Source organism: Plecotus auritus, assembly GCF_963455305.1.
Source record: "Plecotus auritus genome assembly, chromosome: 4".
Lineage (NCBI taxonomy): Eukaryota > Metazoa > Chordata > Mammalia > Chiroptera > Vespertilionidae > Plecotus > Plecotus auritus.
The window spans coordinates 71,741,705-71,764,554 of NC_137775.1; the positions used below are offsets into that span (position 1 = coordinate 71,741,705).

General features: G+C 38.4%; 1 protein-coding gene across 5 annotated transcripts in view; it reads right to left on the minus strand.

Annotated features, from left to right (window-relative positions):
* ADGRB3 (adhesion G protein-coupled receptor B3) overlaps positions 1 to 22,850 on the minus strand; it is a 724,811-nt gene that overhangs the window by 367,163 nt on the left and 334,798 nt on the right. For all 5 annotated transcript variants that reach the window (XM_080665754.1, XM_080665753.1, XM_080665751.1 and 2 more), the window contains 3 exons: positions 21,739 to 21,933; positions 10,064 to 10,132; positions 5,527 to 5,635 (listed from right to left, as the gene is read on the minus strand). In XM_080665754.1, the coding sequence (XP_080521880.1) occupies positions 5,527 to 5,635; positions 10,064 to 10,132; positions 21,739 to 21,933 (373 nt within the window). The remainder of the gene's footprint in view (positions 1 to 5,526; positions 5,636 to 10,063; positions 10,133 to 21,738; positions 21,934 to 22,850) is intronic.

A 22,850-nucleotide genomic window follows, 5' to 3' on the forward strand; every position in this document is an offset into this window, starting at 1 on the left:
CAGTTATGGAATGCTGCCATTTCTACCATCAGACAATCTTAAATTCATAACCACATTTTGGTTACTATTTCTACTACCAGTAATTCAAGTCTTCATTTTCTCCTATATGGATTATGGTACAAAGCCTTCTAGTGTTCACATTTATAGCATTCTTGAATTTCCACAAATTCTCTTTCTGCTTTAACACATTACTTACCAAAGCACCACCCTCATCAAGTCAAGCCTTAGTAGCTCCTATTGTCTTCAAAACCATCCTACACCTCTTAGATTTTATTTCACCTTTATTTCCATACATATATGCTTTTATCAAAATAAGCCATTTATACCCTACACACAACCTCAACTTTCACATCTCTATACTGTTTTTTTTCTGCTAAAGAATGTTCTGGAACATAACCATCTCTTTGCCACTCATGCTCCTTCACGTGGATGATCCAGTCATTGTCAATGATCCAGCCTACCTTTCAAAGTCAACACTAAGTGGTTCCTTCCTAAGTTTTTCTAGATCTTTACACAGAACACTATCTCTTAGAATGAGTCTCTTAACATTTGTTTTTTATGGCACATACCAAGTGTACTTGGTATTTTATTTTCTTATTTCTTTTGTTTATGTCCACAAATAGACTGCAATCTCATGTTAAGATTATTCATTTATTTTTAATGACCTGAATCACTTAGGGAAATAGTAAGATATAAGGCATTTTTTAAAATGGAACATAGATAGTAGGCTGGTAACATGTGACACATCACTGATGTTCCTTGAATTCAGTTTGATGAGTACAATTCTACTAGTAGTTCCAAGTTCAAAATTAAAACAATTTCTAAAGAACAGGCTATTCTTCCTTATAAATAAATCAAATATAAATTGCTACATGAAGTTTTTATGCAAAACAGATGGACTAAAAGCGTAATGAAAAACTATAAAACACTCTGCTGCAGCCTTAGACAAATCTTCAGAACAATGGCAATGCCTGAGTGTGCCCTATGACTGGTCACGGGAGAGCTCACACATTCCAGTCCAGCTTTGGAAGTGAAAACAACTGGGCCTCAAGTTATTTACTTTTTCCCATTCAGTCCTTCATCCTCTTTGTATCTAAAAAACCCAACTTTTATCCTTTAATTACAGTTTATACGGTGATAGGTATAGAAATGATAACAAAGGTACAATTTCAAAAGAGTGTGGTCAGCAAGGTACAGAGGACATGGAGGTTGAAATATGGGAGGTTTAATTTGTGAGTTTCCAGAAGGCTTTTCAGAAAGGAGATTCAGGAAAGTGATGAGAGAAATGCTGAACTGCAAGAGACTGAAGAGAAAATGTTTGGAGAGAAAGTATAGAAAGCAAGTTTTAAACAAATCTTTAAAGAATATTTTCAGTGAAGACAACTAATTTTAAATAATATTAAGATTTGGTCTTCCTGACTTACTTGATAATAAAAATGTTTTTTAAAAATTCACTTTTACTGAGATAAAAACCACTTATACAGAATACTTAGAACATTTAGAATACAATTTTATAATAATCTGAGGCATATTGAAAGTTGAAATCTCTCTGTAGCATATCAGTTTTCATATTCATTCATTAATTCATTTAATCAGTAATTATATTAGCTATTAGTAGAGTGATTAGTCTTTAGTAAATGCTCATTAACTTTCATTTATTATAATCATTATGTCTATTTTGAATTTCATATTCACATGTGAATATGAAAAATAAGTATTCCATTTAAGATAAATTATTTTACAAATGCATTAGCTTGTTTAATATCTTTGTTCATAAAAGCATTTCTTCCAAATCTTGTGTTAAACATTTTGAGATCATAAGTCTTTTGAAAAGTTGATCAAAGCTATGGACCTGCTCCCTCCAAAAATGAACATGCATGCATATATACCAAACTGTTCAGATTGTTAGCATATAAGAGCATTTTATCTATCAAAAGCTGGGACAGGTAGGGACACTTTTTAATTTAAAAAGCTTCAAAACTTTTCATTTGAACCATTTTTGAAGATGTCTTTCCAAAATATGTCACTTATTTTCCTGTCATATTATTTAGATTATAGAAATTATCATCTTGATGAATAAAGGCCATGTCTTTAGACCTAAATTATTGTGCTTTGGCCCTGGATGGTTGGCTAAGTTGGTTGGAGGGTTTTCCCATATACCAAAACGTTGCTGGTTTGATTCCTGGTCAGGGCACATACTTTGGTTGTGGGTTCCATCCCAGTCATGACCTATACTGGAGAAACCAATTGATGTTTCTCTCTGACATCAATGTCCCCCGCCCACGCCTCTAAAATCAGTAAAAGCATATCTTCGGTGAGGACTTAAAAATAAATAAACAAATGATTGCCCTTTGTCTTAGATATACTGTCCTCAAGTCTGAGGCATGAGGAGTAGTTTGTTCCCACAGAGTGGACTCCATACTCTGCTGCATTCTTTCAGTACTTCATGGTCCTTACTGTTTCAGCATTCCATCTATTTTATTTGCCACATACGTGCTTCCAGCAGCACTGTGTCTGCTTCTGACTCCTTCTTTCTAAACAAGAAACCAGGAAACAAAAACGCTGAAAATATTTAAAGTTGGGGAATCAGCAAGGTTCTGACTCTCTTATTGAATTTATGGTCTTTATGACATTTACTTTTGGCTGTTCCAACTTTGTCTCTTTTTCAGGGACCTATTATCTATATTCCAGGAAAGTGAGGTGGCTATGCATATAGGCTTTATGAAAAAAAATTGTAATCTCTTGAAAAGACATGATGATCTTTTGAAGCTCTTTAAGTAGTCTTAATCTAACACACTGTGAAGAAAAAGGCCATCAGGAATTATGAACCATTCTCAATTACCTAGTCTCTGTTTATCACACATGCTGTGTGTATGTGTGCATGCAAGCGTGTGTGTTTTCAGTATAATGAGCTTGATGCCAGATAATTAATATTTGGACTTTGGATATAAGATAAACGAGTACCAACTCACGTTTTCAATTTCTACTGTAAAATATTCTCTATGTCCTTATCCAAATATCTTGGAAATGTCAGATAAACAGTATAATCACAAAATCATATATTAGTACCAAATTGGATAGCATAAAGAATATTAATAGCAATTATTATTCATATTATACAATTCGATACTAGTGAATTCTGATGCTTAATTTTATGTGTAACTTGACTGGTCTAAGAGGTGTCCAGAGAACTGGTAACCACTGAGCAACACTGGCAGGGCTGCTTAGCATATTTCTTAAAGTTTAGTGATGATAGCCTTGGCCAGTGTTATTCAATAGATTGGGTGATTCAATTGGTTCACGGAAAGGTAGCTGATTCCATTACCAGTCAGGGCACATGCCTGAGTTGAGGGTTCTATCCCCCATAGGAGGCATTCAGGAGGTAGCTCATCAATGTTCCCTCTCATATCAATGTTTCTTGCTCTCTCTCCCCCTCTCCCTTGCTTTCTGTATAAAAATCAACAATTTCTTTTTAAAAAGTTTAGTGATGATAAAGAAAGTAGGCAAACCTAGAGAACCTAATCAAAATGCAAAAAAAAAAAAATAATACACACATTTTTCAAAAATGTAATTTTGGGAAGTCCAGAGAAAGGTAAAGGAGAAATGATGTTTGAAATTTATGGAATTTTATATAAATCATACCAGTACTATAGAGAATTTGATACGATGTTATTCAAGCAGCCTGCTTCAAGATTCAAATTAAGTTTTCTCATCTCTAGGATTGGCTTTGTCTTTTAGAGTTTTCTCTAAATACATTTTAGACAAATGCTATGCATTACTCTGATAATACTTTTAATTAACAATACCTTTCAGAATTAGATAGTAACACTAACAAAAAGGGAAAAAAAAAACAATAGCTGTTTGCTTCTTTTCAATTTTTCTGGTACATTACTTTGAGAATTATCCAATCTGGCAAAGCTGTCTTTGTGTTTTTTCTCCAGAAAAGAAGTCAGAAATAAGGCCCTTAGGGGAGTGGTCCCAGCTTGAATGATCAGCATCCCTAGAAACTTCCAGGTTCTTCCCAGGTGCCCCCAAATCATAGCTCAACATGCTATCCCTTATCTGTAGATTACCTTTCTTCTCTTTGCCTAGCTACTTTTGGAATGGACATATAATTTGGATTTGCTTGGGTTTCTGAACTCATCAACAAAGATACTATTCTTCCTTTTTCTTCTCATTGGCCCTAGCAAGGGCTAGCTCATTCCATTCCTGAACTGGCACAAACTGCTGAACTCCCTCTCTGGGGAAGATCTGGGCCTTCAAACTGACTTTGAGGGTGAATTATGATGTAAATTTGACTGGTAAAACCTTATGCTGCATAAAGATGCTATATGGGGAAGAAAATGTCTTCAGACTCCATTACATAGCTTTCCTCAACTGAAGAATATTACTGGTAGTTATCTATTACCCATTGCAATTTGAGGTCAAGTCACCTTTGTAAAAGATATCTTAGGATCAAATGAGTCTCTGAGGGACTAAAGGACCTTCAGAAGAAAACACATATAAAGGGAACCACCACAAGTCTTAATCATAGAAAAAGTATGCTCTATACCAGTTGAACCCCCCGCTAAGTTAGGGCTCTTCTTGAACCAGAAACTAACGCTTAAACATCCAGTGAATAAGAATGTGAAGTAAGATGTTTATTTAAACACATTACTCTCTGTATTATAGCATGTAGATAAAAAAAATCTTCCTGAATTACAGTAACATCACAAGAGGAAGCTTTAAGAAATGAGAAAACTATAAACCGATATCAATTCAATGCATTTAAGATCTGACCATTTTTTTGCTCTTACCATTTTTTTAACTACAAAGAGAAATGTGCCATTTGGTTAATTATTGTTGGCTCAGTGAAACTGTGGCAGCCTCCAAGTGTGTGTAGGTTTTGCTATGTAACTTTTCTCTATAAGGGGCAATATTAAGGCAATGCAAGGAAGAAATGTGTTTTCAATGTATGTGTTCAACATTACAGAACCCACTACAGAGGAATCTGAGAGATCCAGTCTGTCTCGGGAGCCACTCAGGAAAAAAGTAACTGTAGTAATAGCACCATGATCATGACCCTTAAAGGTATTATGAAGCCTTCTACAACCCATGCAGATCCAGCACTTCCTCGGGACAACTAGCAGGAGAGGAACTCGGCATCCTCATATGGAGAATTATAAAGACTCATTTTCTTAAGAAACACACTCGAGTGTATATTATATATTTTCAACATTAGATTGAAGAGCAATGAGCATTTGGCAATGGAAAAAGAAGCACATATTCTCCTTTAAATATACATGTGCAGATAAACACCAGGAGGTTTATATGCATTCCTACAAAGGAATGCAGATGCATGCAAATATGTGTGTGTGTGTTGGGGGGGGAGTGGTGAGCTCATTTAAAAATAAGAATCCATAATACATTACTCTGAGATAGCTAAAGATAGGAACAATGGACAATTACATTTATAAATGGATGGCGCAGATACTTGCAATTTTTTTTAAATTTCAGTAAGATTTTGGAAAAAATCCTATTTCTTACCTACATTTCCAGTCATTAAGTATGAATTCTGAAAGTCCATCATCCCCATTCCAACAATGTGTATAAAGTCTTCAATCACCTGCATCAACTCTATTGAGCCTGGGTAAATCTACAAAAATAAGAAAAGATTAGAATGAAATAAGAAGTCTATGTAATGGAATATATAACTGGAATTAAAAAACAATACCAACTACATAATGAGGTCACAAACAAGTTCTGATTTATTTAAAGACATTTCTGCAACTGGCAACAATTGTAATTTTTAACTAATAGCTGAGAACAACAGCAGGTGTCACACAGCAAGAACTTTGGAAGTGATATGATGCAGTGATTAATCCTTTATAAATGAATAGAAACTCAAAATATCCAACAGATGGTCTACTTCGAAATAGAGTGTCTTTACTTTTGATGGGCTCCTTCCCTCACTTAAAGGCAACATAGAAAAAACTCTGAAATTTGGGGGCTTTTTACATATTATCTATTCGCATCTATATGATGGACATTAGAAGAAAAACAATTATTATTGCCCCATGAAGATATTTACAAACTATTAAGTCTACCACATAATAACTAAATATCTTGGAAGTGGTATTTATTTCAAATAATTATAATACCCACTGTATTAATAACTTTAGGGATAATTTTAGGGCCATAATAACAGCTCTAGAGTAGGTGCTTCACATGTACTTATACAGAACAAACCTCAAATGATGCCACCTCACACATTACAAACAGATGAGTGCTTTCTTAAAGACGACCTGATTCTGCCAATAGCTCACAGTGTGTGGAACACGAAAGCCATTTAAAAGGTGACATGAATTTAGCAGGTATAACCCATAATGCTTCTTGGGTCAGCCTGCATTATATAACCATATTAGAACAAAGGAGTCTTTGGAAGTTAAATTCATTTCTTTTAGCCATTTAGCACCACTGCAGCTTCTAGCCATGAGAAAAATGAAGTGGATTAAAGATTTCAGTGGCTTTGTATTTGCAAAGGCTAGTGCAGAGGCGGAAGCCATGCTGATCAGCAGGAAAGCATACAGGAAGAGCCGGAAGAGGGCTAGAGGAGTGAGAAGACTTGGTCCGTGAGGGTAGCAGGCACAGTGTGTGTATGTTACAGGAACCTGTGGGAGCACTGGTCTAAAAATCAGACATTGAGGATATGTATTTACTTATATATGCTTGAAGATGTCAACAATGGATATTACATTTACAAATGTTTGTCAGAGATATCTGTTTTTTTTTTAATTCAGAAATATTTAGGGAGAAATTCTATTTCTTACCTACATTCCCAATCATGAAATATGAATTCTGAAATGTCATCATCCCCATTCTAAAAATGTGCACAAAATGTGCATCCGCTCCAAGCTTCCAGCTACTACTGCATTTTTCCTTCTGTTTTTGTGTAGGTGTATGTGTATATGAGTATGTGTAGTGTAAGGGCAAATACAAATTAAAACTAAGAGGCTTTGCCTGGCTGGTGTGGCTCAGTGGTTGAGCATCAACTTCTGAACCAGGAGGTCACGGTTCGATTCCCGGTCAAGTCACATGCCTGGGTTGCTGGCTTGATCCCCTGTGTGGGGTGTGCATGATGCAGCTGATCAATGATTTTTCTCTCATCATTGATGTTTCCATCTCTCTCTCCCTCTCCCTTCCTCTCTGAAATAAAAATATATAAAAACAAAAAACTAAGAGGCTTGATTTTCTCTGTTGAAAATAAGAGACACCCTTTCCCAAAACCACTCCCCACTTCTTCCCGTTTCTTAGAGCATTTACTTTAGAAAACGAGTCATTGTTGAGTTCTTTCTCTGTCTCTTTGAAATATTGGTTAATCTTTTAAAAAGTGAAAGAGCCTCTTACCAACTTCAAGACCCAGGCGTGTCTTTCTTTGAAAGGTAAAAAGGGAGACAGTGCCCCCACTTCTCAGTTTCTGTGGGAGGGTCGGACCAAATTTCAGCAAGCACCTTGCTCTAAGGTGCAAAACTACCTTCAGTCATTAAAACATAAGACTTTTTTTTTTTTTTTTTTTTTTTTTTTTTTACTTTGGATAAAGCCAATTAACTAACACATGGTCACCTCAATTACCAAGTGAATTTCGGATGAACTATGTGTGACAAATTGTGCTATCAAGTCCTCTTACTTGAGGACTAGTTACTGTTTATCCTGAGGACATGTGATAATCTGTTGTATTTGATGGGCTATACAAAGGGGTGAGATAACATTTTGTCTTTGCATTTTCTTAGCGGTTTGCCTGTGACCCATCACATTCTGGTGCAGTTTAGTGCTTATTCAATAAAAAGAGAAAACTCTTTTCTTTCTCTTCTACCTTTGCGGAGAGGTTTGCTAGGTTGACAGAAGATTTTTTTTTTAACTCTATTTCCCCAGCAGTAGTCAAATATAGAGCAGAGTTTGGTAACCTTTTTATGTAAAGGGCCAGACAGGAAACATTTTCGGTTTTGTGGGTCAGGGGGTCTCTGTTGGAACAACTTAACTCTGTCCTTGTCTCACAGAAGCAGCCATAGATATTATGTAAATGAATGAGTGTGGTTATATTCCCAAAGTTTATTTGCAAAACACATGTAAGGCTGGATTTGGCTCCCTGGTTGAAGTTTGCCCACTCCAGCTGCAGATATGGGAATCTTCAGTATAACGAAGACGCAGAACGTAATATCATGCCTGAAATTAAAATGGCTTGTCTGGACTGAAATTGACTTGTCTGTTCACATCACAGTGATGGCGTATAAAATAGTGTAATGCAAAGTGTTGTCTTTTTTTCTACTTTAGTATACTACATTTTGAGTAGAATGCTGAAACTAAATATAGTTTCATCCTTCCTAACAATGGCTGATGTGCAGCAAACAAGTTCTGAAAAGATTCTATTTTTTGTTGTTGTTGTTCAAAAGTGTAATATTTTCCAAATGCCTATATAACTAGTTTTCCAAATGCCTATATAGCCACGTGTTATATTTTACTTTGCTGAGGCAATTATGCTAAAATAAGATAAGGGGCCCACTAGGAATGAGGGACTATCTTTGGTGGATTTTAAACCGGGCTTATTTATGAGTTCACCCTTTGTGCCATAAACTTGGAGACTCATCTACCATGTGGCTGCATTTATGAAAATACCCCTTAGTAAAAGCTACAAAAAACAGTTGTTTTTAATTTCAAATGGTTATTTTTAAAAAGCATTAAGGATCATCACCACTGAAAAATAAGTAAAATATATGACTATAGTTAATTTAAAATCACAGGTAAATAGATGGATAGATGGATTATGGATTCAGAATTTTCCATTGCTGAGAAGTTCTGCCACCATTCATTATTCACTCACGTGGGGACCTCACAATAAATACCAGCAACTGATAAATTGCAGTCTTGTTTTAAATAGGGTGTTATACATTTGTTCTAAATATATCCACAATTAATAGTCACCAGGATTCTAGAAAGAGGTGCTTAGCTTCTGTGGCAGTTTACTAAGGAAAGACCTTTTACTTACAGTGAGTGGATGAGGCTTTCCGCTTGAAAAAAATGCCAAGGACAAATATATAATTCAAACTAGTAGAAAAGGATTCAGGGTCTTAAACCAAAGAGTGTTTTTTCTTTTTTCTTGCTATGGCCAGAAGCACAGAATTGGTACCTGATAATGAGGTAGATCCACACTGGATTATTTTCAGAGCTCTTATCATAATAGGAATAAAGGGCATGCTCTACTCCTCAGGACCCAGATGTGATTTAAAAGGAAGAAGGGGTAGATGACTCATCTGAACCTCAGAAAATATTCTTATTTTCAAGAATGCATTGTTCCCTTGGAATTTTTAATAAGAGTCAAGTAGAAAAAAAAGTTTAACATTCAGTTAAATTAAATTTTTATAGGATTGTAAAAAACATTCTCCTTTCCTTAACCTCTAACCTACTTTTTCTGCAATATAGAAAAAATGTTATTGACCATATGTCAGACAGTATTGCACCAGTGGCAGTGCAAAGCATTTTAAAACAATAACTAAACCAATAAGGCCACTTGCTACACTGATCATGCACAGCAGAAAGAGAAAATAAAAGCATAATTTTCCATTTAAACGTTTAAAATGAGAACTCATATTTACAACTTTTGGCTTTGGATCAAAGTGCAAGTCTGCATATATGATCCAGATTATATATAGTGGGTAGTAAATGCAAATGATTTTATTCCTTCATACCCCACTATTCCATTTGCAATATGTGCTTTTACATTTGCCATTTTTACCAGTCTGAAGACAGGAAAAAAAACTGACTGACAAAGCATAGAGTTATTATGTATTAAGTCATAAATTACTTAAATCTGCTCAGTTTTCCCACATTAAGAAAGATCATTCATTCCATTGATTGTTATGATAAGAGAGATAACTTGTTTTCTGTAAAATTATTATAATATAATCCACAATGACTTCTAAAATTTCCCTTTTATGTTCTTGGAATGGCAAGCCATTAATTTCTTCACATATTTTTAAACTTTATTTAATCAACTTCACTTTACATTGTGAAATAACTCCAACCTTACCTGTTGTGCATCTTCCCATTTTTCTTTGTTTTCTTCATCTAGAAGGTTGCTAACAATTTGAAAGAAGTTCTGAAAATTAAATTAGATAAAGGCTTAATGTTACAGGAGAGAATGTACTTTTCGACAATATCCATTGGGTCTGATTCTATGATGAGGGTATAAACCCTTTGCAGTATTGTTGTATGGCCCTTCATTTTATTCTAGAAGATCTCTGAAGACCCTTTCTCAGCACCGTAATTCTAGAATTTCTGCATAACTTCACATGTACACCTCAGAAGACATCAGAAAAGGTAAAACAGTGTCACAATAATTTGATCTATTATGGACTCTATATTCTATTCTGTCATACTATTGCTAGAAATTAGTTTTCTTCCTTTTGTAATGAAAGTCCCATGTTTCTGTTATTACAAGTTAACTGGTTGTGAACCGCGTTTGCTACTTGAATTGCAGTTTCAATGAGCATTATAGTGAAGCAAAGCTGAGGCAAGTGACTGGCTTCCTCAGCTGGATCCTGACTATGTCCTTCCTGGTTAGTCTTCCTTAACATTTACAACTACCTATTTCAAAAAGTACATGTAATTTTCCAAGTACCTGACATTTAGCTCATGGTACACTTTCAATACACCTGAGCTATTTTCTAATTGATTTCTTTGTCCTCTGCCTCCCGCCAGGAAGCTACGTGGAGGAATGAATAGACACAGTAACATGTTCTATTAAAGTTCCAAATTCTTGCCATCACCCTCGTCATCCCTAAATAACTGTTGAAGGACCTCCTGGCTTGACCTTAGGCTAGCAGTACGCAAAACGAGTTTTTGATTTTCTCTCTATGTGCAGACAGGCACACTTTGACATTCATTTTTCATTCCCAGGGTCCACATTGCCAGAATGGGGCTCAGTTTGGTTCCATTGTGTTATACTATTTCACACACGGGGATGCTTACTGGAGAGACCTCCCTGAGCTCTCACACGCAGTGTCTTCAAGACACAGGAGCCAGGAGAGGAAAACCAGGTGCCTGTGGAGGATGAGCAGTGACTTGGGGTTGCAGGACACCTAGAAAGTGTAAAATGAATACATGACATTTGCCTTAAACTACAGAGACAGTAGCCCTTGGTTGTGTTCTTGGAGGCTTTACTAACTGGTCTGTGTATATTAGTAATTCAGCAGGAGCAAGGCCTCATACGAATACATTAGTTCAGACAAGGACTCCCTCGAAGGGGGAAATAATCATCATTTTTTTTTTAGTCTCTTCAGTCTTCCTCCCTATCTAGCTTTTCAAGCAGACCTTTATTCTAATTCCAAATAAATTCACCTGGGTGTTTTTACAAGAAAAACAAAGCTGCTTCATTTCTCTTCTCATGTGGTTTGACACTGTTGGTATCTATATTAAATTGTCCTATTTATACTATTTATTTTAATAGTTTCTGGCAATCAGATGGTTGAAACATGTTTTGAGTCATACTCTCTATAAAAGTCACAGAATATTTTGTACAACTCTTGGAAAAAATTGCAAGTCTGTTTTAGACTTGTTTTCAATTCATTTTACCTTTTTGTACTACCAGCCATTTTTTTCCCACTTAAAATTTCCTGGATGGAGCTATAACATTTTAAGGGATTAGTTCATTGAGCTGTAACTCTACCTATGGGCAGAAAGAATTAACCTTCAGTGTTCGCCAATTGCCTAAGGCTGGTTAACTCAGTAGGAGACCCGTTGCTAATGAGGCAGAAGTTGCAGATTTCATCCCTGTCCATGCCAGTCAGCTGTGCTGAGGTCCAGGACCCTGATCTGCATCCTAACCCTTGCCAGCTTTTACACAAAATGGATGCTGCTGCTAACAAGAGACACCACGAGAAGGGGGAGCAATTTGTGTAAATGTATCTCCATTTCTGGGAAAACACAAAGAATGGTTTGTTCACAGGGGGTCAGTGACTACACTGTATATGAAGGCTAGTCAATTCCTTATCAAAATGATAAATTCAGAGTTTGGTTATTTTTAAATCAGGAAAGGGCATACATCAAAAACACAAATTATTAAATTACATTCAACTAACCAGAGAGTATGAGAAATGTGTTTGCATCACTTTCCAAGGCCAATAAATCAGACTTTACTAAATCAGTGTGAGAAAGTAGTACAGAATTAACTTCTCCTTTTACCTCCCTGTCTCCTAATTTGGGAACCATCAGTTGTGGGGCACAGTGAGGAGGGGGTTGAAGGGCATTTATGGGAGACAGTATTTCTTGTTCATCAGTGTATCCTCAGCCTTGTCCATAGCAGGTGTTTAATGAGATCCCGACTTAAAAGAAATGCAGTCATGCACCACATAACATCTTGGACAATAATGGACTGTATATGATGGTGGTTCCATAAGTTATAACGGAGCTGAAAAACTCCTATTACCTAGTAACATCATAACCATAGCACAACACAATATTCACATGTTTGTGCTGATGCTGGTGTAAACAAACCTACTGTGCTGCCAGTGGTATAAAACTATACCACATACAATTATGTACAGTACATAACTCTTGATAATGATAATAAATGACTATGGTAGTAGTTTATGTACTTTCCATACTTTTCATTGTTGTTTTTGAGTATACTCTTTCTACTTATAAAAAAAATAAGTTTGATGTGTCATGTTAAGCAGCCTCGTACATCTCACGTTTCTTGATTGTATAATTTTCTTTGCATAATTTAATCGTGTGTAGTTTTGTTCATCATGGCCCCTAAGCATTCATGTGGCAGTGAAATCGCCTAATAAGGCATTTTTCAGAACACATACCATCTTTAAGTGACACATGACGGTCATGAAGTCACAAGGTCAGTACACCTCAGAGTACTGACTCAAAAATCATTCCTTTGAGCTGACCCTGCTCCTATTCTGTCTCATGCACATTGGAAAAAAAATAAATTCACGTTGACATTTGCTCAAAGGTCAGGCTGATAGATAAACAGAGGAGAACCAAACACCATATTGTGAACCATCAGTTGTGGGACTCATAGCATTTCAGACCACTTGACTGAAGTTTTGAGGAAAGAATTAAGTGCCTTCCATGGCAACAGAGCCACTATTTGCAAGAGTGTTTAAGAGCTCCGCTACTTGTGGTAATATCTCTCTTTTGATAACTCAGGGAGCAGATCACTTATGTCAGCCCTTGAGTGGCGTGTGACAGGAGATCTTTGTTTTGCTGTGTTTTGATCAGGCCTGATCTCTATGGCCTAGACTTATTTGGAAAATGGAGTGTCCTTGGCAGAGACTAAGTTTAGAGCTTTAAGCAGGCAGACGTGGTTTGAAGTTTCCCCAACATTTATAAACTGGGTAGTTGTGGGCTAATGCTGCCCACCTGTGTCTTACTTCTCTAACCTGTAAGAGATGATAATAGCTGTTGTGAAGCTTGGAGCTAATTCTTAGCACAGTATCTGACACGTACTAAGTGCTCGATATATGGCAGCATTATGATTTTATGCCCTCTGTGTTATCTTTTTTATTACTGGCTGCATGATTTGTCTTTATAGCCACATTATGGCAAATATGCATCTATAACACTGCTACAGACTTTCACTACCAGCGGCACTCTCTCAGATCCTCTTTTATAGCCTAATTCCTCTCTGGGCAATACATAGAGCACAGAGCTGATTCACCACTAACTTCAGCAAAAAACTGTCCTTCCTAAGAATGTATTCTGCTGAGAGAAGTTTTCAGTGTTGCTGTCTTAAAACACCTACTATGTGAGAGGCACTGTACCCAACAATTATCGGGCACAAAAGGCATGGCTGCTTTCTCTTCACAGGAAGTATTATGAAAATCAGTGCAGAAAATGGTTGTTATAAAGCGAAGCACACAAGTTTCTGCCACATTCAAAGTGCAATTCCTACAACTCTGGTTCTATTTTGGTTCCTCAGTTTATGTTGTTCATTATATTCCACAAATGAGTGAGATCATGTGATATTTATCTTCCTCTGACTGGCTTATTTCGCTTAGCAGAAGCATCGAACAGACTGTCCAACCTATAAGGGAAGGCATGGGGTGAGGGGGCAAGAGATCAACCAAAAGACTTGTGTGCACGCATATGAGCAAAACCAATGGACACATGCTGGTGGGGGAGGGCACTTGCTGGGCAGTGGGGGCAGCTGGGGAGAGGTCAATGGGGGAAAAAGGAGACTTATGGAATACTTTAAACCATAAAGAATGTAAATTTAAAAACAAACAGACAAACAAAACAACAAAGTGCATTTCCTATGTCGGATGACATGAGACTGAAAGGACACTCTCTTTTATGGAAAGTGGTAAATAATTCTTCATGCAATGTCTGATTGCTTCCACTTGACAAATTTTTCATGGGCTATATATAATTTTATACAGATATACTGAAGCATGTCATAGTGTTGAGCTTTTCCTGAATTCCATGTAGAAACAGTTGTAGATTAGGCTAATGGTTTAGGATATCCGAGTCCCCCAGGTGTGCTCTCCTCCCCTTAACCCACCAGCAAAATACTTGGGCACTGAGAGACAAAGACAAGCCCTAAGCCAGTGGTCAGCAAACTGCGGCTCCCGAGCCGCGGTTTGCCGCTCTGTTGACTAATCAATTTGCCGACCACTGATCTAGCCCTTACTATCTCTCCAAGTCTAATTCACTGTCTTACCTTTTATCCTGCCCCCTGCTGTTTCTACTCCAGATTCATCAGACTTCTTCATGCCCCCAAGCTCCTTTGTGCCCAGCTTCTGGACCTCTACAATGTTGCCCCCTCCCTTCCACTGCTCTACTTCTAATTCTTTACTCAGATAACCCTTTCCTGTTGTTCGTGTCTAGATTTATAAGCAATTTCCTTTAAAAAAAAAAAAGGCCTTATCATATCATCCCCTCCCCAAGTATACTAGGTCTGCATATTATTGTTTTTCTTCCTGATCTTGTACAATGAAGATTTTTATTTTTCATTTCCCAATATCTTTGTCATTAGGCTTAGCACCCAATCCACAGGAAAAAGCAACAGCCAATATGTAGAAGTAATCAACCATGAAACTATGATGTGAAGAAAGAGGTTCTATCTACCACAAGGGGCCCTTGTTCTCTGTTCTGATAGCCAGCTTTCCCAAACACAGGGTGAATTGGCATGACAGTCTCTGACTCCACTCCACTCACCATCACGCACAAGCGCCTCAGCAAAACTACCATGCATTCACCACGGATGAAGAATTGCTCCTTCACTCTGAGGTAAAAGCGAGGAGAGTAATGCAGGCAGCCAGCCAGCCGTGTAGCACCCACTTACAGGATGACAGGGGACAAACTTGCAGACTCAGTGTTCTTTTAAAGTATATCACAATTTTTAATTATGATGCACTTATATGATGATCCATTTAGGGCCTTTTCCTCTACCAGGCTATAATCTAGTTGGGCTTATTTGTATTTTGTTCACTCTTGTGCCCCTAGTGTACAGCATAAAGCATAGGATAATGTACACACTCAAATATTTCAATGTGATTGCATTCCTACTGTATATATGATCATTGGCTAAGCATTGAAGGAATAAAAAATCATCAGTAACTAGTCTTCATCTAATTTGCTACCTCCTCTCAACACCCTCCCCTGCCCCATCTTCAGTGCCACCAGGGTTCTCATGAAGCCCAGGAAAGGAACCATCACACTTACTTTTTAAATATGCTTTTTAATTGATTTTTTAGAGAGAGAGGAAGGGAGAGGGAGAGAGAGAAATATCAATGATGAGAGAGAATCATTGACCGCTGCCTCCTGCATGCCCCCTACTGGGGATCAAGCCTGCAACCCGGGCATGTGCTCTGACTGGGAATTGAACCAGTGACCTCTTGGTCCTTATACTATGGTTTAGATCTTTTATCCAGAATACCTATCCAAGCAGCATGTCATCTAACCATGGGTAATTAGAAACTATCAATGATTCAGGAAGACAGGAGATTATAGTCCAGGGCACCCCTAGCAGGTTTCAGGAAGAATATATATCAAGAATATGATTCAGAGACAAGAAACTGAACCACTGGAAAAGCAAGGGATAACTGGGGGACAAGAGATTGGGATATGAAGGTTGGGGAGGTCAGGAGTGAGATCCACAGCAGGCTTAGTCACAAATCTGACAGAAACTCTGACTCATTTTGAAAACAACATGAGGACATTGATTGATCCAGGAATCTTTCACAGTAATCTCATTGACCTGTGGGATTTCTGAATAGCTTGGATGGACAATTTTTGCACAATACTGCCAGTTGCTCCAGGCTGAATTGAGGATTAAGGGCTTTAGCAAGGGGTAGCAGAGTGGGTTTGCTCTGAGGTGCAGAGGGCATAGGAGGCTGCATGGAAAGAAGAAATAGCCCATGTTCTGTGCTATGAGGTATGAACTTAGTCTTGTTCTGGGGCTCTCATCCTATATAATAAAGATGTAACATGCAAATGGTCATTACACGTAATGACTGACCGCGTAACGACCAGATAACGGATCAACAGGAGGGTAGGGCAGTGAGCTACAAGCGGGCGGCAGAGAGCTACAGGAATGGGCAGGGCTGCAAGCTATGAGAGGGGGTTGGGGGCCGGAGGGAGCTACAGGAGGTTGGGGCAGCGGGAGGAGAGCTACAAGAGGGCGGCAGTGAGCTACTGGCTACAAGCAGGCAGTGGAGAGCTACAGGAGGGTCAGGGCAGCAAGCTATGACTGGGGGAGGGAGAGTAGGGGAGCTACAGGAGGGCGGCAGCGAGCTACTGGTGAGCTATTGGTGCACAGATTCGTGCACAGGGCTACTAGTTTAAAAATAAGAGGACAGAAAGTTAGTGAAACTAATAAAATTAAATATGCTAAATGATTTTTTTCCCAGAAGTAGCCTGGCAAAATTATACAAAAATTGTAACTCAGGGTGGCAAAATCATCCTCAAATACAGACCAGGGGTGCTTCTTAAGTAAGGAATGAGGTAGTGACCCATCACCCAAGTTTGGGCAGGTGTGGCTGACACATCAGAGTCAGCATGTGTGAGAATCATGTGTGAATTACAAGTTTACCCCTGACAACACTACAGGCAGAAACCATAGCAGGTCCTTTCCCTGGGGAAGAGGCCTGGCACATGACTTTTTGCTAAAGGGAAATTCTCACAGGCCTTCAAGATTCCCTATTCTAAGCTGAACAGTGGCTGCCCCCAAATTCATTAACTTGAAGCCCTAACCCCCAGGACCTCAGAATGTGGGAGTATGTGGAGACAAGGCCTTTGAAAGGGTAATTAAGTTAAAATGAGGCCTTTAGGGTGGGCCCTGATCCAATCCAATTAAGTGTCCTTATAAAATGACATCAGGACACACAGATACCGGGGGTGGGTGCACACAGAGAACACAGCCAGATGGGGACACAGGGGAAGGCAGCTATGTACAAAGCTAAGGATAGAGGCCCAGGAGAAGCCATCTTGGACTTCCAGCCTCTGGAATTATAAGAAAGTAAATTTTTGTTGTTTAGGCCATGTAGTCTGCCTTATTTATTATGGCAGCTCTAGAAAACTAATACATGCCCCAGTAATTTTTTGGATTCTCACCCAAGGGTATGTTTTTATTCATTTTAGAGAGAAGAAAAGAAGGGAATGAAAGAGAGAGAGAAGAGAGAGATTGGTTGACTTCCATATACACCCTACTGGGAATCGATTGAACCTGCAACCTTTTCATGTACTAGATGATGCTCCCCCCAACTGAGCCACTGGGCCAGGGCTCTCCCAATATTTGATAATAAATTGAATCACAATAGAAGACTAAACTACCTGTAGAGACATTGTGTTAACCTAAATCCCAGTATTTTATTGACTCCAAAGGAAACAATGGGGGATTCTGAAAGGACAAAACCACCTATCAGATGTTTTACTATGTTTTTAAAAAATAAAACCACAATGATTTATTCACATTCCATGGCATTTTTAGTTGACAGTCTGCACTATCCTATATAATAAAAGGCTAACATGCAAATTGACAAAACAGTGGAATGACCAGTCGCTATGACACGCACTGACCACCAGGGGGCAGGCACTCAGTGCAGGAGCTGCCCCCTGGTGATTAGTGCTCTCCCACAGGAGGAGCACTGCTCAGCCAGAAGCCAGGCTCACAGCTGGCGAGCGCAGCAGCGGTGGCGGGAGGCCTCTCCTGCCTCCACCAGCAGCACTAAGGATGTCCGATTTCTGGCTTTCTAAGCCATCAGTCAGACATCCCCTGAGGGCTCCCGGACTGTGAGAGGGTGCAGGCCAGGCTGAGGGACACCACTCCCCGCCTCCCCCCCACCGCCAAAGTGCATGATTTTTGTGCACCAGGCCTCTTTGTCTCCCTCGCTTTGCCAACCTGATTGCAGCACATACTTTGTACTCTTCTATGGAGACTGTGAGCTCCTAGCAGCCAGTAGCCATCTGCTAAAGTCTGTTCTTGGTAGGGTATACTCATGTTGATTTGTGAAGCAAGATTTGTTACTTAATATCTCACCCATTTAAGGACGTTATTTGGCATCGAATTACTCATTTTCACCTTTAGAGTAAGGGCAAGGTTTAAATACTGACAAGAAAGAGTTGTTATTTGTACAAGGCTCTCTCTACCACAGAGAAACAACAGGGAATCCTCTCAGACTGTTAAGCACCGAAAACAGCAGTCATTTACGACTTGGAGCAATTGTCAGCTGGGTGTTATAGTCCTGTTCAAGACCTGGTTCCCACTGTGCCAGGAATCCAAGGTATTGATTTAAGCTATTCTCTTCATCCACATACTCTCCAGCTCTCAAATGGCCCTGCAGTGTCAACCTCAAGGACTGATGATTCTTTTCTGACTCCCATTTTCCTTGACATTTTCCCTGCCCTTCTCCTCTGCAGTGAGAGAAAAAGGGAAAAAATTCAGCACCATTCTTTCTTAGCCAATGACATGAGGAGCATCTGACCTTCCTCTCTTGCTAGGAGAGATAACAAATCCACCCCTGCATGGGCAGCAGACACCTGTGGTCCAGGGATGCTTCAGGCTTTTGCTCCATCAGGGTACTGCACACCTTCTGGGAAAATAAGAGCTACATTTTTTGAGCTCTTTCTACTTGCAACATGCTATGTAAGTTTTACATAGATTATTTAGTCCTCACAATGGCACCATAAAGTACCTTTATCCCATATAATGGAAGAGAAAATTGAGTCACGGAGAAGTCCAGTAACTTATCTAGCATCACAGACCTAACAAGTGTTGAAGTCATGACCTGAAGCTCAGTATTCTGCCTAGAGGGCAAGCACGCTTAATCTATATCCTCCACTGCCTTCCCTACTTCCCCAACTATGTCAAGATGGCAATACAGTTCCAGCCTAAAAATTGCTGGTTCTATAAAGGGAAGTAGGAAATTTGCAATTCAAGATGAGTTCAGTTTGTGCCATATTAAGCCTGAGATCCTAGCCAATCAGAAATGCCCAGAACCTTTGGAAATAGGAAACCAAAGTTTAAGTTAGGTACATGAGATATTAAAGAAGGCAATAAACTGGAGTTCAAGCAAAGACTATATGTATATTTATAATATAATATATATAATATTTGTATAAAATTTTTTTGAAAAATATAAAAATTTATAAAAGTTCTCTGGGATTTCAGAAAAGAGAAAGACCATTTTCAGATGGAGTTAGGGGCTTGTTGGTCTGGCATTCAGAAAGTCTTGCTAGAGTTGGGTGAGGATTTTGACCTGTGGAGATGGAAGAAAAAAGAATTCTAGAAAAGGAAGGCATACCAGGTGCCTGAAAAGACAGCAGAGACAACGAAAAAGAAAACGCAGCTCCTGCTGTGAAGGAATGACTAGGACACCATGTGTGCAGAATATGGGTATAAGTGGAGGGCTAATGAGAGAGTAGGATGGAAATGGAGGAACCTATTTCTGATGATGCCAAAATGGCACCAAAACAGTCAGCCAAATGGCTCTATTTAGTCAAACCAGCTAATGTGCATGACTAAGCCTTTGGTTAAACTAATTGCACATTGAGTCAATGTACTGTAGGGAGTAGTTCTATCAAAATATGTTCCCCCCAAACCTGCTAATCTCAGTTGCTTGAATTTTACCACCTAAAATCTTAATGTCCTACACTCTTGAGAGTTGGAAGAGGCCCTAGAGATTATTTAGAGCACCATTCTGTCTGATGTTTCACCCATGATCACATGTCTGAGGAGTTTTGAAATTAGAACATTTGTATTATGTCAAGGACTTCAAATGTCATTTTTTAATGTAAATGCTAATGAATAGAAGTATTTCAGAACTACAGGGAAAAGCTGTACTTGATTTACTTTATTTAATTTGAAAATTATGGAACTGTTTCATTTTTTGTAAGGAAAAAAGTACCTTTGAAATGCTCAAATGGTGGTAATCTCCCTACCCTACCTCCCAATGTATTTTTACAATTAAAAATGTATTACAGGCCCTGGCTGGTGTGGCTCAGTTTGTTGGGCATCGTCCCTTGCACCAAAAGGCTGTTGGCTCTATTCTGTCAGGGCTCATGCCCCGGTTGCAGGCTTGATCCCCAGTAGGGGGCCATATATATGAAAAAAAAAAAAAAAAAAAAAAAGGATTCTCGGACACTGGTGATATGATATAGAATGCAGCTCCAATAATTCTCATAGCCATTACTTACAACAGAATATGCCTATATTTAATTAATATATGTGCCTTTTTTACCAATCAGGGTATCAGTATAATTCATGAATGACACCATAATTCCAAAAAGCTTTTATTTTTTCTTTCTCTCCATAGCTGATTAAAACAAAAACAAACAAAACAAACAAAACCCTCTGCATTCTCCAAGTGGAATGCAAATAAAACTCCCAAATGAAGAGTAGGCTGAAGGAAAACTACCTGATCTGGGAATTTTGCCAAACCTTTACTTTAATGAACTTTATGCAGAGATACAGGAAGGACATTAAGTTAGAAATGCAGAAATAGACTCAGCATTCTTGGCAGGAATACATTGTAGCCTACAGCACAAAAAGAGTTAATCTGAAATGCAAACTAGAGTTATATTAAATATGCTTTGTTTGCCATTCAACAAGCATTGTTTTAATGGCCAAGGCAATACTGAAATTGGGTGAGTACTTAAACTTTATTATGGAAGTAAATGAGGCTGCTCTAGAAATCTTCCATTACAGGAAAAATATGCTGTGAGGACTTATTGAATTTCGGACTTTCTTATCCAGAATAATTCTCTACCTGCCTGATATTTTCAGGTAATGGTTCCACAAGATTAAATATGGCCTTCCCCCTTCTAGTAGCAACACCTCAAACAAAACTTAAAGTATGTCTTCTTTGCATGGTATAGTTAATGTGCTTTCATTATGCTTAATGTACTTTTAATAGTCTCCTATGGCGAGATGGTGATATTAAATGTGGGAAGAAAATATCCATGATACAACCTTGAATTTGCTACAGTGCCTTTTATCGAAGGGCTCAATGCACTTCCCACACATTCTCATTCAGGATCTCCTTGAGGTGTATTATGAGCATTTTATGGTTGAGGACACTGGGGTGTAGACTAAAGGAATCAAGGTCATTTTCAGAGCTCGCACTAAATACAACCTAGAAACTTCCCCAAGCACGAGGGAGCACTCTCTCCCTCCTGGCTGCACTGACTTCTTTGGGCCAAAATTAAATTGCAGCTTCACTAGTCTTTTCCTTCATGGGATTTCTCCCTTACCTGGACACCATCAGAGGCAGGGATGTAACTTGCCCTTTTAAATGTGTCTGTCACATTTCTGAGGATTTCCACAGACATCAGCAGATCCCCTGCATAGAAATTTTTCCTCTGAGTTAGATCCAACAGTGTCTTGGTCACTTGGGACATCCCGTCACCTGCCAGCATTCGCTGCCCCTTAGCCAGGTGTTCTTTAATCTGGATGGTCAAAAAAACAACAACAGAATAAATATCAGAATCTTCATTACTATTTCTCTGCAGACCTTCATCAAACAAATAAATTTCAATCGGAGACTCAACTTTAACATAGCTTTGCAACACATGGGAGGATTTCAAAGCTGCACATTGTGTGTGTCCCACATTCAACTTGTATATCCAGCATGCAGAAACTAATGAGAGCATATACTTTATATTGGGCAGGCTTGACAGGCTTGCTTTTATCTTGTTCTCTGAGCACACAATTCAACACATTGGAGAAAGTGTGTATTAGCTTAGTTTTTTAATTGAAGTAGAAGTAAAAAATTACTTTTGCATGTAGTAAACAGGGAGATAGTTTAGTAAGGTGTGGTCAGAAACGGGAAATTATAAATACTTCAAGATTTCCAGTTTTATTGACATGCCAAGCTTAATTTTTGCTTTACCTCTTAAAATAAACATATCTTTCTATAGTAGCAAAATTAAGTTGTCACAAGGACATTTTAGCTTTAGAACATATCTATAACTTTAGAGATCTACTATGACATGATTGAAAGCTAGATTACTTTAGCTTTATTTAAAAAAAAAACTATAACAACAAAAATAAGACAATAACAACAAAAACAAACAAACAACAAAAAATACCCCCAAACTCTCAGCTAGGTCTTCAGCAGCAAAAAAAACTATTAAGATGCAAGGCTTAGCCCAGCTGGAGTGGCTCCGTGGTTGAGCCTGAATCTATGAACCAGGAGGTTAAGGTTTCAATTCCCAGTCAGGGCACATGCCCGAGTTGCAGGCTCTATCCCCAGTGAGGGGCAAGCAGAGGCAGCCAATCAATGATTCTCTCTCATCATTGATGTTTCTATCTCTCTCTCCCTCTCCCTACCTCTTGGAAATCAATAAAAAATATATTTTTTAAA